Genomic DNA, 17,442 nt, shown 5'->3' with positions numbered 1-17,442 from the left:
TCCTGTAAGGTAAATGCAGCCATGCTACTGGATTTTTATGTTATTTCAATGTCCAAGAAATTAGCCTCGACTATTAGTATCCTTTTTAAATGAACATATCTTTCTAAATGGAGCATCCGTGGCAAAACAAAAAAGCCACATTATTACTCACTGTCATCACTCAGAGGTCAAGTCAATCTCTTTTAATGTTGGGGTTTTTTTATGGCATATTACAGAAAGTCCAAGATTGACACACAAGTAACAAATACTTACATGAAGGGATAATGAACTGGGGTTCAGTATTACCCGCATATCCGAGCTTTGTATACCTGTTGAGGCAAAAAAAGATTTGGTTGTAATATGTAATACCACAAAAAACAAAGATATCTTCTTTTTTTAATGAACAGACGCCTCTTCCCATATCAGAAGGACACCATGCTAACTTTTCTATGAAAATAAACAAACAAAAAAAAAAAAACCTAAAGCAAACTAAGAATTTCTCTCCTTTAAAGTTTAAAACAATGCTCCCTACCACAGAGCAAGTATCACTGCTAACTTCTACTCTAATAACTAATAATTTTACTAAGGAACACGAAGTAAATAAATCAGTCTATCAATGTTTAGGAGTATAATTTTCCCAGAGCAGTTCCTCCCTGCTCAGCAGCTTAGCATCTCCACAGAAATATTTTCATATAGCTAATGCTAGTGGTAAAAGTGTTTTTGTAATTCTTAACTATAAGGGGGGAAAGCTGCCCTGCCCATGGACTGCCAGCTGGGCATGAGACAGGGCTGGTCATCCTCATGTCACAGGCAGCTGATAATGACAAGTCCCGGCAAAAGCCGTTCCATTTCACAAATGGAAAACAGTGTCAAAATGTGTATAGCGATATGTAACAAAAGCAAGAGGAAAAATACCTACATAACTTCACCCAGTCTCCAGAATGTGCTATGCATATATACACAATCTTCATTAGCACCAGGCAAGAAAACTGATGAAATTAAACTACTTATGAAAAATAAATACAAAGCTCAGGGTACCAAAACCCACTACCAGAAATGTTGTCACTAAAGCAGCATAGGCAAATTCTAAACCATGCAGACCAAAATGCACAGCTCTAGCTAAGGAGTTCGAGCTTACCCACCTGTTTTTAACAAACACAGATGTGCCAAAGTTCTCATTTTCCCTGCACACGCAGGCAGCTGCACTAAATTAGCACCATCAGCAAAGGCATGAAAAGGCTGGAGCAGCACCACTACAGCTTTCAGCACTCTGATGTAAACCTGAAGATCTCAGGAGGTGCAAGGCAGCAGTAGCCCTAACAAACCATGAATTCATGGCAGTGACAGCCAGAGGCTGGGTTCCCAGGTGGGAGAGGAGTGCTGCTGCAGCAGGTCTGGCTGCGACGCCTCTGCAGCAGTGAGCAGCTTGTGCCTGTGCCGGTTTCTGTCACTGATACTCATTACACCCATCAGCGCCGCGCCAAGACACCAGATCCTCACAGGGAAGCTGGGTGTCTCTCTGAACAACAAAGTGGTTACCACAGGACCTCATCTAACACCACAAATGCTCTGCAGATGTATTCTCAAAGCTGGAAACTCGGTCTTGTGTGTAACACACATTACAGTTGTGAGTAACCATGCACAGAAACTTGATTTCATACCAATCAACGGGAATGTTTCTTGACAAAGGAAACTTCACAGGCAGAAGGGAACAAATAACGAAAAAAGAAACTAAATACCAAAAAGAACTTCACACCTCATGAAGACATCAGCATTAGGCAGATATGTGCCTCACCTCAGGACACACCACTTGGATTTTGCTCACTGAAGTTTGATTTTCCTCTTAAAGATCTACTTCGCAAAAGAAGTACCAAGAATTCCACAAACTGGTGCTTCCTTAACCTATCATGCAGAGTAAAAATGTTTGCTGTACTTATAGTGTGTTAAGAAGCTTTTAGTGCCACAATTACTAAGTAAACTAGCAAATACTGACTCATTCCCTCTGCCTTCCCCTGCACACCAGAACTGTGGCATGTAGACTTTAAAGCTAAATCTACACAAGAACTTTGGAGCCTGAATGCTGCTTAAACCTACAACTAGATTAGAAGTGTTTTTTAACAGTTAAAAAGGTTAAAACTGTTTGATTATTAAACTCAGTATTTCAAAGAAAGCAAAAGCTGAACTGTTGCAGGTAACTGGCAGCTTCATTGATTGTGGGTGGTTTTGCCCAGCACACACACAGCCAGCAAGACTGAAAGAAAATAATCTCATGAAAGATGCATTTTTCATAAAAAGAGTGCATGCAGACATAAAATCAGCATATATAAAAATACTATGGCCTACTCAGCAAGAAGTGTACTGACTCAGGGAAAAAAAAATAGTGCATTTTTAGGCTTCCAAGGAAAGAAAGGGGGAAAAAAAACCTGCATGGCTTTTGGTCTCTGAATATTAGAGCATTGTATCAGCAAGTCTCCAGTGCAGTGTCCTACACAATGCTTCACATCTCTCAGGTAACAAGAGTTCACTGCACACCTGGAACACCAGCGTTGCTGGCACATGGGCCAGGGATGGACCCCGTGCTCCCCTGGGAGCCTCAGACCCACAGCACAGCACATTATAAACATTAAACCTGATTTTCATAACTAAATGCACAGAGAGATACCCTTGAGTTAAAATGGAGTCTAAAAATGTGATAGGTGACACCAAAAACAAAGGTAAAACTGAGTGAAAGTGAAAAAAAAATCTTTAATTCTCCAAATGCACAATCTAGTCACCATGGGACTCTTTACAATTAACTTTTGCAGATACAAGGCTTTGTTCAGACTGATCAGATCTATCACTGTCACTTGAAGTAAATATTTAAGTCACATGAAAAGAAGGATACTATAGGCAATCCAGATTCCACAAGTATACAGTTTCCACAAGGAGCTCATACATGGCAATGTGTGTCTGACTAATGAATGATTCACAGGGGAACAAGGCACACCCCAGCTTCTTCAGGGCAGGAATTACTGCTGCTACAGAAAAAGAATCCTGAGAGTAGAGATATCATAGGGCAGTACCAATACTGGATTTTCCATACATCACCCCTTGTCTCATAACCCAGAACTGAAGAGTGGCAGAAGGGAGCTGCATGAAGAGAGGCAGGCACACCCCATTAATGAGACATGGACTCAGCTCTCCCACGTGGAATTTGGGGCATTTGGCAATAAGAGCACAAGGCACTGCACACAGGAGTGGAATGGTGTAAGCTAATTTCTATTAAAATCTGTAACACAGAACTGATTTACAAAATCCCAAAGGTGAAAGCCTTGATTGTTCGGGTGCTTTCCCTTATTTCTCTATGCTCAGTTCCCTGAAGTGTTGCTGTAGGCCTATTAGCTCATTAAAAAAAAAAAAAAAAAAAAAATCAGGCAAAAAATTTATTGGATAATCACTGCCTTTAGCTTTAGTTCAGAAAATCAGCTACAGAGTATCCAAGAGCAGTACACAAAGTCTCTGTACATATGTGCATGATGTATATGGAGAACCATACACAAATACACCCCCTCCCACTCTGTCTCAGCATATACATATAGAGAGAGATGCTATTCTCCAGTAACACCTTCTCCAAAAGGCAACACCACTCTCTAGTCCACACTAGAGATCACATCTATGTGATAAACAAAACATGGTATTTTTGTAATGGACACTCACAGCACAAACAGGTTTGGGAGAGCAACTAATGAAGGTTCATTCTGAGTTAACTCTACTAACCCCTATCTCACCTATCAGTGGAGAAATATCTTCAGCATGTGTTCATCACCCTTAAAACCTCACATCCTGAAACCGCACAGCAGCTCTGCACTCTGCCTGAGAGCTCTCTGGAAGGACAGCCAAAGGGCTTTCCACAAGGCTCTCAACAGCACTAATGGGATTTCTTACATGTGCCCTCTCACCTAGAATAGATGTTTCTGAGGCTATGACACAAAAGCAATGTCACTGCGAGGTTATTTGAGCATTAGTCACGCAGACAATTTTAAAGCCAAAAGGAAACTGTGCTCAGGGTAAGAACTTGTAATGAGGATGCCATTACCAGAACCTCCATCAGCAAACCACAAACTATGACCACGTGCCTCCGCTCCACTGCTTTCCTACCCACAACAAATGCCATTCTCCAGAGTTATACACCCTAGTTCAAGTACAACTGCAATTCTAACAAAAGTGAGCAACACAACTCCTTTGTGGGCAGTGCAGCTGTCCAGCCGCTCCTGAAGTGCCACAGAGATGGAGGGGTCCAACACAAACTGTGAGTGCCGTTTCTCTGACAGCTCCACACAAAGACAGGAGTTCACTGAGCACAAGCAGACAAGAGCACTCAAGGACAAGCATCACCTGATCTCCAACTCCTAGAGTAAATCTGGGTTGCAGCCTATTCCTCAGCTGCTCCTAATGACCCGGGCTAACAGAAATGTCATGCATTTCAAATGCACACACAAACAGAAGTAAGATGTGCCTGCAATGCTGGTCCCACTGGAAAGATACAAAGTAACTTGAAAAAACAAACAAACAAACAAAAAGAAACATTTTTCTGTGGGAAAAGTAAAGCAAGTGGGAGTCAAAAAAAAAAAACCAAAGGAAATCAAAATGGTCTCTTTCTGGTTTACCTTCAACATGCATCATTAGGAAAAAAAGAGCATTTTATTCAGAGGGCTATTCTTTTCTCTTGCTCATCAAACTGCTCTCTTTGTGATGGTTCTGAGTGACTGTTCACCATCTGAGCCACAACCCTTCTGTGCAAGTTCTCACTCCAAATACAAAAACACATCTTTTACCTGTGTCTCACCCTGCAGATTCAATGGGCTTCCCAGGCACCACAGCCTGGACAGTACACATGTGTAACTTCTAAAATTCTGCTTTGGTGTACACCACAGCCTGTGCATCAAGCCCAGCAAGGTTTCCCCACCTAAACATGCCTCAACTCCTATGCAGAGCACGTTCAAGTGGTCATGCTCCAAGCCAGTCTAACATCCAGTGATCAGATTAGGCCTTACACAGTCAAGTGCATTTATTCTTAAGTGTAAGCTGATACTGCCTTTTTGCAAGGTGTCACACTTGCTCAGGCAGCAGATCCCTGCTCCATATCGCCTTCCATGCAAATGGGTCTGGAGCCAATCTCCCATTTCCCTTGAGAGCCTCTTCCCCTGTGTTCATGAACTCTCCCGAGCCATGAGTGCTTTGCATTTCTTTACTAAAATCATGTGGAAAATACTCCAGGAAATGAGGGCCAAAGACAGAAAGCAAGATGATTGCAACACTCATCATTCAACACAAGGTCATTGCTGGCTAAATTACCTTAACTCAGAAAATTGTAATTAAGCAAGCAGGGTATAGGAGGCACTACAGAAAAGCTCAGAGTGGGAAGGTTCTCAGGAGAACATGCACCTGGTAATATATTCAAAAGGGCATGAAATAAATCTCATAGCAAAAACTCCAAATTTTTAAACAGAATGGAAAGGGAGTCCACTCCTCAATACCAGCTCCTTACACATGATCTGTCCATCAAAGACTTTATCAAAAAGGGCTTAATATCCTTTCCTGTTTTAACTGGATAAATTCTACACAGACAAGAATGATAAGGGTTTTTACTGTCTGATGTCTTCTGATAACAGCTGCCTTAAAAAGAAGTGGAACATTTCTCACACATGGATGAATTCCTAGGCTTACACTTATGTGACTGAAAATCCTGAACGAGCCCTTATGTTGCTTTTTTTTCTATCATCCTTCTTGTATCAGGATTGTTCTCTCATCCAGATGGGACTGAAAAGCCTAGGAAGTATTTACTTTTCAAATCCCTGTAAAGAGAAATGATGAGAAAATTACAGTGAAACTGGAAAGCTGTCTTACCCATTTAAAAAAGGTCCCAGCTCTAGCATCAGGTGCAAATTGGTTAAGCAGCAGCAGAAGTCCCTGAAGGACTGATTATATTAGGAAAATGGGACCTGTATTAATAAATTAGTTTACTATCTCTTTTTAAATGTCCTTGATAAAACATAAGACAGCAAGATTTCAATATTAGTCATGGTTTTCATATTTTACATCTTTCGCTAATATAGTTTACCTTTTACACCTTACTAGTTTGCATTTTTAAATAGCAGTTGCTTCTGTCAAATTTTCAAACATTTTTGATCAACAAGTGTGTTAAGTAATCAATAGTGGAAACAAAAGAATTTACTCTATAAATGAAAAAAAACCCCACAAGATTAGAAGCACTCTCAGGCAAAGAGAACTTAAACCATAGGTAAGACACATGAAGGGATGGTAAAAGGGAATATAGTATTTCAATGACATATGTGATCTCTAGGTAGCAGAAGTGTTAAAAAACCTCAGTCAACAAGCTTGACCTTGGAATTAACTGTATTACTGTGTGTTTGAAACTACTATTTTACAGTATTTTCCCCCAAAAATACCAGCCCACTCAAGCAAGAACCTTCACCTTGGCAACAAATACTTCTGTGCCATATACTGAAACTGTCACAGTAAAACAAACCATAAGCAAATTGGTGTGCAATTTAATAAATGAGCTCAAAAGCAGCTTGAAAGAGAAGTGCTTCTAGCAAGTATTGATTTCCTAAATAGATAAAAACCACCTTTAAAAAAGGCTGATTTATCTTTAAAGGCACCTATATTTTCCTGTAGAAATTTATCCAGTGCTGCTTTTTATCAGCATCTTCCTCCTCTACAACCCAGAGCACAGACGACTGTACTGTGTGCTAGCAAAATCCAGCTAAAATGGGGAGTGAAAACCACAAAGACAGCTGCACAGAGCCAGGATGACCAAGAGGAACATGGGGGCAAAAGCACTCAGAATAAATTCACATGTGCTGTAATACAGGTCTCCAGGTGACATTTTAAACACCAGTCAGGAGAACAGAGGAAACTACTGCATTGTGCTGCTTCTAACTTTACTAACATTTGGATGGAGTATAAGAGCAACAATTTCCACTTTTGCTTTATGTTTACCACCAAATCTTTGAAAACCAAACAACATTGGTAAACTGACTCTGGAAAAGTTTTAAAAGTAAATACAAAGATAAGATGCATTTATGTCCAAAAGACTGGCTTATAATTGAACCACAAAAAGTGGATTTGAAACCAGCCCATATTTAAAGGTTTTCAACTAACAAAATCCAAATTCTGGCACCCTGATGATACCATCACCTAGATCTGTAGTCTTTGTCAGTTTTATTTGTATTTGTAAACCCATTTCTAATATTTAATGCTGTCACATACTTCAACACAGAAGTTAAAGCTCTCCTTTGACTGCATTTTCCTCAAAGTAAGAAGAGCAAACGGCTTTGGATATTATCTTTGTATAACGAGAGTAGAGTAGTTTATGTTGGCAAAGGCAAAATGCTCCCTTTCTACTCACTGCTTCCTTTGAGACTTCTAGACTAATTCATTTTAACAAGTGTCTTAACAGTGCCTCTGTGTTACACCACACCCACACAGCACTCACCTATACCGATAGGCTTTTTAATAAATTTATATTTCATTTTTCCAGGCTTTCTGAGCCTTTTTCACAGCCTGCCTACTCCATGCAGTATTTCCAAATGATGAGGAAAGAATGCCCAAAAGTTTGGCAGTCTTACATGGATAATTACTTAAGTGTAAGTTATTTAGTATGGGGGGGGATTTATTTGGCAACTTTCTACATCATTTGTACCCAAAATAAGCTGAACATCAGGAGTTGGACTCAATTATCCCTCTGGGTTCTTTCCGACTCAGACTATTCTATGACTGAACAGAATATTCTATTACAGACATTTATCAGGAAGAAAAAAACTCAAGGAAATAAATTAATTATACATATTTTTCAACAGATACAGCAAGGAAGGATCAATTGAATGAACACATACATAACCTGCAAGTAAACAAAATACTACACTTGAAGAAATTAAACAGTTGAAATCTAAGTCTTATGATGCAGAAAAAGCCTGACTTGACTTGGAAGTTTCTTCAAGCAAATGGAATAAGCGGCTAAAACTGTAAAGTTATGCCATATTAAAAAAAAATTAAAATAAATTAAAAAAAAAAGTTGAGCTTTTGTGTTTGCTATCTGCACAGTTTCAGCACTTGAGAGCTCCAGCTTTGACCCAACAGCTGTGGCTCCAATCCCATCAACTTGAGCAGAGGGCAGGATAAAACCGAATGAACTGGGAGAGCAGGGAGGGAGGGCAGGAGCACCCAGGGACTGTCCCAGCACTCCCATCTGCCCCTGTTACCACTTCAGCCTTCCAGCAGGTGACCAAATGCGTTCCACCAAGAGGAGGCTTGCACTGAAGCACCAGATTACATATTAATCATGTTGCACCACGCTCCAATGAAAGATTTGTTCCAATTAGAAATTGTTGCCTCGTAGAAAAAAAAAGGCCCCACTCAGCTGTGGACAAAGACAGATCAGTAAATCTTGTTTAATATAAAAAGCAGGTCTCATTTAACAGGGTCACAGAGATTCTGAAGTCTGACAGTAAACATGCAAGCAGTTGTATTGTGAAAGCTCTTGCAGATGATAAACAACGTTCTGTATCTAAGGCAAGTCACGACAAAAAAAAATACTAATCTTGAAAACCTAGATAAGAGATATGGCATTAAGAATTACAATTTGGATTCATCCATTGATAGCATTTATTTATCAAAATAAAGTATGAACAGATAACCTCCTGTCTACATCTTGCTCTCTACAGCCTGAGCATGCCAAAACACATCCTGTGCACAGCTGCAAACATTTGCACTGACCACAAGAGAATAACAAAGAGAAAAAGGAAATCCCAGAAAAAATTAAAACCGTACATTTATCTAGAGATTTTTCCATCTAGTCTTAAAAATGCAAACCCATGATCAGAACAAAAAGAAAAAGAAACCATGAATCATATTATACCCTACATTAAGTCAGTGGATAAAATGATTATTTTTTTCAATTTTGGATATAACTGAATAAACGAAACCCCAGCAATACATCACTAGTAGCACTTGGAAAGGATCGATGCTTGAAATAATCTTGCTATGGGCACTAACAAGTTTGCAATCCAATTGGTATTGTTAAGCAGCTACCCAAGGATGATTTCTGTTAGAATACTACACCGAAATATATTTTAGTTCAATGACCAAAACCAAAAATTAAAGATTAAAGCAACAGAGATTCCTTTTCTTACACAGAACCAAAAAGAACTTTGAATTTTGCTGGGGACAAACCCAAGTATTTTTTTTGTTATTTTACCTTTGAAATTAACCTTGTCTCCCTAAAGTCTTCTAAATTTGAACAAGCGTTCCTTTAAATTTTTTTTAAAAACGTTTGTTTGAAATTGTCAGAACCGTTTAGCACATCCCAAAGAAAGTCGGCAATGATGAAACTGAATGTTGAAACATTATGTTGAAACCTTGCAACTGTATGAACTAGCAGACTTACTGCAAAGTTTCTTATATGTGCCTATAAAACAATACAGAGCATGGAATACTACTCAATAGTAATGCAATATTTCTCTAAAAACTGTATTTTCAAGTAATTTAGACAAGCAAATGTCTGTAGGAGTCATGCACTTGACACACATGCCGGGCAGAAAGTCCAAGCCAGGTACCAAACACACCAAGGAACAAGAATGGAAGCTGCCCGTGCCAGGCACTCCTCAAACCCTGCCCCAAGCAGGAGCCCTGCAGTTCACAGAAGGAGGTTCATTAATCATTAACTTTACAGAACCAGCCCAGGGATGCCAGTGGGTTTGTCCTCCACCCTGAAATGCCACTGCCCCTTTCCTCTGTAGGGAGTACAAATGAGACACAGGAAAAGAGGAGCAGAAAGGCAGACTGGAAGGTGTCACGCATCTTGAATGGCTTCTGGAATGCACTAAAACAAGATACAAACTGATTCCTATGACAGAATTACAATTTTTTTAAAAAAGCGTGTGTCAATAGAAATATACGTAATCCTAACTGAACTCCTATTATTCCTGATTGTATTGCATAGTCTGAGCATTTAGCGCTGCAACGTGGACTGTGACGTATTAGAATCATCTAAGAGACACCACAGGTCATCATCAGCCTTCAAAGTCTCCTTGCAAATGTTTTTTAAAATGTATTAAATCAATTCTTAACCTAGTACAATTCCTTTTTCTACATGAAGAATGACACATTTTCCCCTCCCTCCCTAACCACACTTCAGCCACTGGCAAGCAAAAGATACTTTTAAAACACTGGACGAGTATTTTTTCCAAATGCCATCAAGGAAATATTTTGTCCATGCTTTCCATAGTGAAAAATTACTTCAGGGATGACATAACACAGAGAAAATTCAGCCCAAAGCAGAAAATTTTCATGAAGACTCAAGCCCACAGAAAGCTGTGACAAGATATCCAGCTGAAGAATAAACTGCAAAAATATCATGGTGCTGAAATCTTTATACTAAACATAAGTTAGGCTTTGAAAAACCTGGAGAAATAACCCAAGTCTGGAACATTAGGAAAGAAAAATATTTTCAAGGCACAGTATAAGATACTAAAAAGTTCAAGAGCTCACAAAACAGACTGTTACTTCCCCCTACGTTGATTTTCTAAGCACTGGATTTCTCACCTCACAGATTTTGCTGTCTATTGAAGATTACTGCTTTTCATGGATCTTGTACTCATTTACACTGTCAGGCCAAAATCCAGAAGAGAAACAGAACAACATAATCCAGTCATACCTTATCTCAACCCATAAATACTTTGCTTTTGGGGAAATTCTCTACAAACCCTATTGCTCTAGTTAATCTTCATGCAACACATCTATAATTCTTAAGGAGAGCAAAGCTCACTCCAGCCAGATTCTGCTTTTCTGAGGTTCTGTGTGCCCAAATTTACTCTTCTTTCATTCACAGCACTGGTTAGAGAGACCAAATAGCCAAGAAACTCTCAGAGATGTATGTGACTCATTCCAAAGAGCAGCTTGCAACTCCACATCAAGAAAACCTGGAAACCCTGAGCAGCCTCAATCCTCCTGGGACTCAGCTCAGAGGGAACCCAGACTGCCAGGAGGTGTCAAAGAAATCCTGAGTTCCCATCAAGAACAGGAAATCTTTCTCCAGTCAACCCCAAAACCTTTAATTCGTCCCTAGTATGCAAGAAAGACGTTAAAAAAACCACATCACTTTTTGCAACCTGTGCATGGGAAATAAAGAACAGCCTAGCTTGGCACAGGAAAGGAGGCAGAACACAAGACCAATGACAACAGGCTGGGTTTTTTCCACACAATCATACAAGCAATTTACTCAAGAAAAAGGCTACCAACAGACACGACCCTCCCAACAAAAGACTCTTGGGTACATTAGAGAAGCTGGTCACCACTGACACTCAAGTATCGAATGGATCCACCTGGCAGCCATTGCAAAATGGAACACAAACCTGCAGAAAACAAAGTTCAGGTACAGAAAATACAAATAATATTCTGTAAATCCCTTTCAGTGCTATAATTAAATTCTCATTTTGGAAGTGCAGTAGTTGCACAGCCACTTACTGCAGCTCAGCTGAAGAGCCATTAATTTGAACACTTGCAATTATCTGCCATCGCAAATGAGCTAATACAGTGTTGTACAAGTTATACTGAAGGAAAAAAAGTGCATTCACACAAAAAGACACAGTTAAAATCTACTTGTCAACCTAATCAAGCTGAATTCCAAAGTGGCGTAGGAAGAGCTTTTAATCATGACTTGCAGGCAGCGCTGTGTGCGCCTGCAGAAGAGGCGGTAAGAACAATTCAAACACCCGAAAGGCACAGAGCAAAAGACTGCAGCCCACTGTGATTAAAAAATGACTAAGAGCCTTTTCCTTTCTTTGGTACGTTGCTCACATACTTTATTGGAAGAAATCCATCTCATTTTTCTATTTTGAGTTTTTGTTTTAAAATGCATGTAATCCTTAGACGCACCAAAGTATGAAGTAATTCTCATCCACAGCATACCTACTGACATCAGGAAAATCAAAAATTTGCCGGTGTTTGAAGGATATAAACAGAACAGCACACGGCTGCTACTTCATAGTTCATTGCTCATGGGCCTGGTGCCCATCTTTTGTGGAAAAAAGAGAAAGAGAGGGGCTCTCATTAGCCAAGTAAAGTCAAATTCACTACTAACATGGACAAACACTTCCTGAAAATAAGGTCTACAGTGTTGTTCTACAGATTACCCAACAAAACAACAGCATACTTAAAACTAAACTAGACAGTGCCATCAGTTATAGAAATAACTAATACTGGGTTTAACAGTAATGTTAAACTAACTGGGCTTTTCAGATTTTTCATACCATGCCTGCAACTCTGCTGCACAATTAAAAGGACAGTGCTTCAGACAAGTAGCTTCTAAAACCAAAAGTAAGTATTTACTTGCTCTTACTAGGTATCAATTACTTTATTTTCTAGGTATCAAGTTTGCTTAAGCAAAGAACGAAAATTTCAGGGTAACAAATGTAACACTGGAAGAATTTCAGCTGCATCTGATTGCCATGTCACTGATTAAACCCATTTCCCAGCTCCAGCTGTATGACATGTACTTAGATGACCCCTAAAAAGTTTGACTGAGCTGTTATAACTTCAAGCAGCCATCATATTATCTTCCCCACTATATTCTGTGTTTTGGTCTCTTTATGCTTTGAAAGAAGTCCTTACCATTTGTATAATCTGCACAGACTGATAATGAAAAGCACAACTGCGCAGCCTTTCTCATAACCCTGTCTTAGCCAGCAAAAATGCACACACATTTAAAAAAACCACCAAAATTTAACACCCAGATAAACAATCTGAACTGTGGCTACAAGCAGGAAGACACTCTTCAATACCACTTCTACACCTGCCCTTTTGCTGATTAAGGTCAATTCTCCTGAGATTGCAAACTATCAACCCTTCCCTCTAAAAAAAACCTACTTATTGGAAAACCAGTGCACATTTAAAGCCTGTTCTAAGCAAGGCAGCTCCTTTCACCCTTTCTGTTTTGGCTGTATTTTGGAAACCTCTTTTCCTCTTTTTGGGAGCTATATTTAATTTGTCTGCTTTCTGTCATTTTGGCAGACAGGAAGGAACACCGAGACCTCAGCTGATCTGCACTGAGCACAGGGCTGACATCGTCTGTGTTCTCACACAAAAAGTGAGGTGGACTGGGAGGGCTGCACCAAATAAAAAATAAAAGCCAAGAGCATGATCTTGCTATCAAAATCCACTGCACCATTACCCACCTGTTTCTTATTCATCTCAACTACTGTATTTTCCTGTTGTAAATTCACCACTTCATATTTTTGTCTACTGAAACTATTGAATTCAAACCACCGCAATACTCTTTACAGTGCTAGAAATCTTTGCCCCCACTTTCTTGAAGCAGAATTTTATGAAAGAACAACCTTGGGTGAGGAAATGTACCTGAAATTAAAAGCCTGGAGAGTAAAATAGGCTGGGCTGCATTAAAAAAGAAAACACAGCGCACAACAAAACAGCATCTTAAAGCATTTTTTAAGGGTTTGTAGGGAAATAAATAAATTAAACAGGAGGAAAACTTAGCTAAGATCATATTCAAGAACATTACAGAGAACACCCTCTAAAGCAAAGTTGATTAATGGTGTACCTGCGCACACATCTTCCCCAGGAACATTTAACACTCACATCCCCTTTGTGCACCTCTCACACCAACAAGACAAAGTTATTTCTTACACAGCTCTGTGCTTGCGTGCTGCTCCTGCGGGGCACTGCTGAAAGCTTTAAGCGAATTTCTAATCCAGTGGTCACAACCTGTACTTTACAAACCTATAAAGACGTAATTATTGCCCTTAATGGGACTGCCGGTGATACGCAAACATGTGGGATGGGAAGAAGCCTCTGGTGGCATGTGGCAGAGTAGTTACAGATCTTTTGCTTTGAAAGACAAACAGCACATGTTAAACTCACATATAATTCTATTACGCTCAGCTACGCGCCTCATTCCCACTGGGGTAGCTTTCCTCCATCCCACAGCATTAAAGGTTTTAATTCTGCTTCCATTACAGGAATGACTTCTCCATACAACTGTTAGACGTGCAGACATCACACACACACATACATATACCTGCTCTTCCCAAGGACCGATTTATTAATGTCCTACACCAAACAGATTCTCTTGAGGGGATGAAGAGCACGTGTTTTCAGAAATAAGTGGGTAATGTTGCAGAAGAGCACACCCTTTCAAGAAAGCATAATATCTGCATCTACAGAGCACTCACTCAAATTTTTCTTTAATTTTAGCAAGAGGGATGAGAGAAGCGAAACAAAACCAAAAACCGAGTTAAAGAAGCAGCATGCCGTCAGCGGCAGCTACAGAGCCCCGAAAACACGGCAGCGCTTTCCCTTCCAATGAAAAACCGCTGCCTGACGGAGACGCTTCCTCTTTGCAGGGCGCTGCAGCCCGCGGGTCAGAGCGCGGCTCGCACTTCCCGAGCGCGCTCCTGCGAGCGGCAGCGCGGAGCCCGCCCGGCCCGCCTTCCCCCGGGCACCGCCGCGGCTGCCGCCCGGCCCCGGCCCCCGGAGCCGCGCAAAGGCCGGCCCGGATCGCCGGGGCCTCCTCCCGCAGCGCTCCCGGCGCTACGGATCACCGGCACGGCGTTCCCTGCACCGCCTGGCAGCCGCGGAACGAAAAGAAGCGTTTGCAAAGCGGATTTGGTTCAGGTTTGACACCGAAAACTGCCTTATAAGGTATAAAAGCCCGAAAGCAGGAAGAGGCTTTGACAAAACTAAGGAAGTTCCTCTGCGCCTGCTCCATGGAAGGGGAGGGGTTTTTTTTCTTCCACAGAGAGAAGTAACACAGAATAAATGACATTATCCGCACATTAAAAAAAAAAATTAATTCACACGATTTCCCCCAGACGGCGCCGGGCAAAGCGGCGACTCCCCCGAGCCGGGGCATCCCCGGGGCTCCGGGCAGCCGCGGAAGCCGCGTCCCCGCTCGCCTACCCCGGCCCCGGCACCCGCACAAGGTCCCGCACCCCGGCCCGGGACGGATGGGGGTGGCCCCGGGCGGCCCGAGAGCAGCGAGCGGGGCCGCGCCGGGACACGGCTCCCGCCGGGCGGAGAGCGAAGGGCGGGGAAGGGAAGGCGGCTTGATGCTCCCCCCGGCCCAGCCCAGCCCGGCCCGCCCCGGCCCATCCCTCCCGGCACCGGCCCCGCGGCCGCTCGGGCGCGGCTGCCCGGCCCGGCGGCGCGACCCCCGCCGCCATCTGCAGCAGCATCGGCGGCGGAACCCGCCCGGCCCCGCCCCGCGCGGCCCCGAGCTGTCAGCGGCCGTGTCTCACCCCGTGCCGCAGTCCACCACGCAGGCCGGGAGCCGCCCTGCCATGCTGGTCGGTTGCGGCGGTGCTGGGGACGGCGGGCAGCCCTGGGCTCCGGCGGGGCTCGACGGGCTGCTCTCGGCGGCACCGAGGGACTTCCGCAGGGCGGGCGCTGCCTCCGCCCCCGCCCGCTCGCTGCCCGGCCAGCCCAAGATGGCTGACCCGCCCCGCCCCGTGACGTGCGGTGGCGCGGCCTCGCCCGCCGGGCGGAGCGGCGGCAGCGCCCTCAGGGCGGCGGGAGCGGAGCGGGGCCGCTCCGGCACCGAATATCGCGGGTGTAGCGCAGGGTCAGTCGGGATGGAAAACATCCCCGAGTTCACCGAGTGACCGAACAGCACCATGTCGAGCAGGCCATGTGCCACGTCTAGGCTTCCTCAAACACCTCCAGGGACCGCGGTTCCACCGCCGCCACGGGCCATCCATTCCAAAGGCAGAGTGACAGAACTGTTCGAGGAAGGGATCTGTGCAGATCATTCGGTCCGTCCCTCACGCCCAGGGTCGCCTGGAGCAGTGACACGGGAATGCATCCAAGTGTATCCAGAATCCCTCCGGTGTGGGGGACTCCATGCCCTCCCTGGGCAGGTGCTGCAGTGCTCTGCCATCTTCGATTTAAAGAAATTTTTCCTCATGCTGAGGTGAAACTTCTTGTTCTTTAGTCTATGGCCAGTGCTCCTCTTCCTGTCGCTGGGCACCACTGAAACGAGTCTAGCACCATCCTCTTGGCACCCGTCTTTGAGATATTTGTGTGCATTAATGTGATCCAGTCTCAGTCTTCTCCAGACTAAACAGGTCCAGCTCCCTCAGTCCCTCCTTGTAAGAGAGATGCAACAGAACCCCCATCATCTGTGTCCCAAAGAGGGCAAGAGACAATTGGGGTCAGGTGTTCAGGCGGACAAAATATAGTCTGTACTCTTTCTCTCTCTTTCCACCTTCCACAACCCTTCAGGCTTGAAGGACAGACTTCTGAGCACACCAAGTCTGGCCCAGTCCTTGCCCTGTGGTGTACTGCAGCCACACGCTACTTTTTGTTTGTTTTCAAAATATCTTAATGATTTAACAGCTCTCATATTGGGTACTTCAGGCATTTCCAGTCCTTTGCTTGCTGCTCCTGCCTTGGCAATGAGAAGGTGTGAGCTTCACTGCGTAATCGGATGTCAAGCTGTGAACAAATTTGGTAGTCCATCAAAATGAGTAATTGTCTTTGTCAGGACTCAGCGGGCCCTAATGGATCTTAATGGCTCTAATGAGCATCACCAGCCATCTCCACCCCACAGTCCTTGTCCCAGAGAACTGGAGACCCAGTTAAGCTCAGCTCTGGCTCTTCAGATTTGGTCTGAGCTATGCTGTAGGTTTGTGCTGCCCTAGCCTTCCTTGCTGGCTTCATATTAGACTTGCCTTGTCCCTCTGGTAGCCTCCTCACTGCTCCTAGTCCTGGTCTGACATCCTGACTTCACCTCGGAGCTGTGTAGCTGCAGGTGTGCCTGTGTCCCTTAGAAAGCCCTCCAAGTATTCTCACAGTGGTCTTGCTTCCTCCTTCAAGCATGTTCTCCTCACCTGGTTTCATCTATCTCTAATAGCTTCTTTGCTTTTTTTCACTGGAAGGATAGACTAGAGTGAGTGCCAAAGCAAAGGAAGGACTCAGTACATGCCCTTCAGGATGAGATAGGAGAGAACAAAGCCATCCCTTTCAGTAGCAGCAGCCAGGCAGTTCATTTGGGAAGTTCAAGTCACCATCTGGCTTCTGTGGGCTGCCAGATCTTCCTGAGGAACATAAGCAAGAAAAGGAGATATTGAGAATATTAACATTTTTATTTTAATGTCAAAGCAAATTATGACTAGAACATTATGAGACATTTTACAGATAATGAAAGGGATTTCTGCTGGATATTGTATATCTTGTGAGCTGTGCTGAGCTAGAATATTAAAGATGAATATCTCTGAAAGCTTTTCAGAGAAAGTGCAAATAGCCCTTTTCTTTGTATGTGCTGCTGCGTGTGCACAGGTAAATATTTATCTAAAATAAATACAGTTAGGATATAAACTACCATGTGGACTTTTCACTCTCAGTTTTATTACCTGGTAGTCAGGGTTGTACATGCAGCAGGTTCAGCTG

The 17,442-nt window shown here is 43.0% G+C and overlaps 1 protein-coding gene across 1 annotated transcript in view; it reads right to left on the bottom strand.

The window, feature by feature from the left end:
* The window catches only part of ACTR3 (actin related protein 3), a 28,322-nt gene extending 12,869 nt beyond the window's left edge, over positions 1-15,453 (bottom strand). The window contains exons 1-2 of the mRNA XM_040069822.2: positions 15,294-15,453; positions 253-308 (exon numbers count right to left, since the gene is read on the bottom strand). Coding sequence (XP_039925756.1) covers positions 253-308; positions 15,294-15,337 — 100 coding nt within the window. The 5' untranslated portion in view covers positions 15,338-15,453. The remainder of the gene's footprint in view (positions 1-252; positions 309-15,293) is intronic.
* Between the last annotated feature and the right edge of the window lie 1,989 nt (positions 15,454-17,442).

Source organism: Hirundo rustica, chromosome 7, assembly GCF_015227805.2.
Source record: "Hirundo rustica isolate bHirRus1 chromosome 7, bHirRus1.pri.v3, whole genome shotgun sequence".
Taxonomy (NCBI): domain Eukaryota; kingdom Metazoa; phylum Chordata; class Aves; order Passeriformes; family Hirundinidae; genus Hirundo; species Hirundo rustica.
The sequence above is the reverse complement of the archived record's forward strand: the minus strand, read 5'-3'. Positions and strand labels throughout refer to the sequence as shown.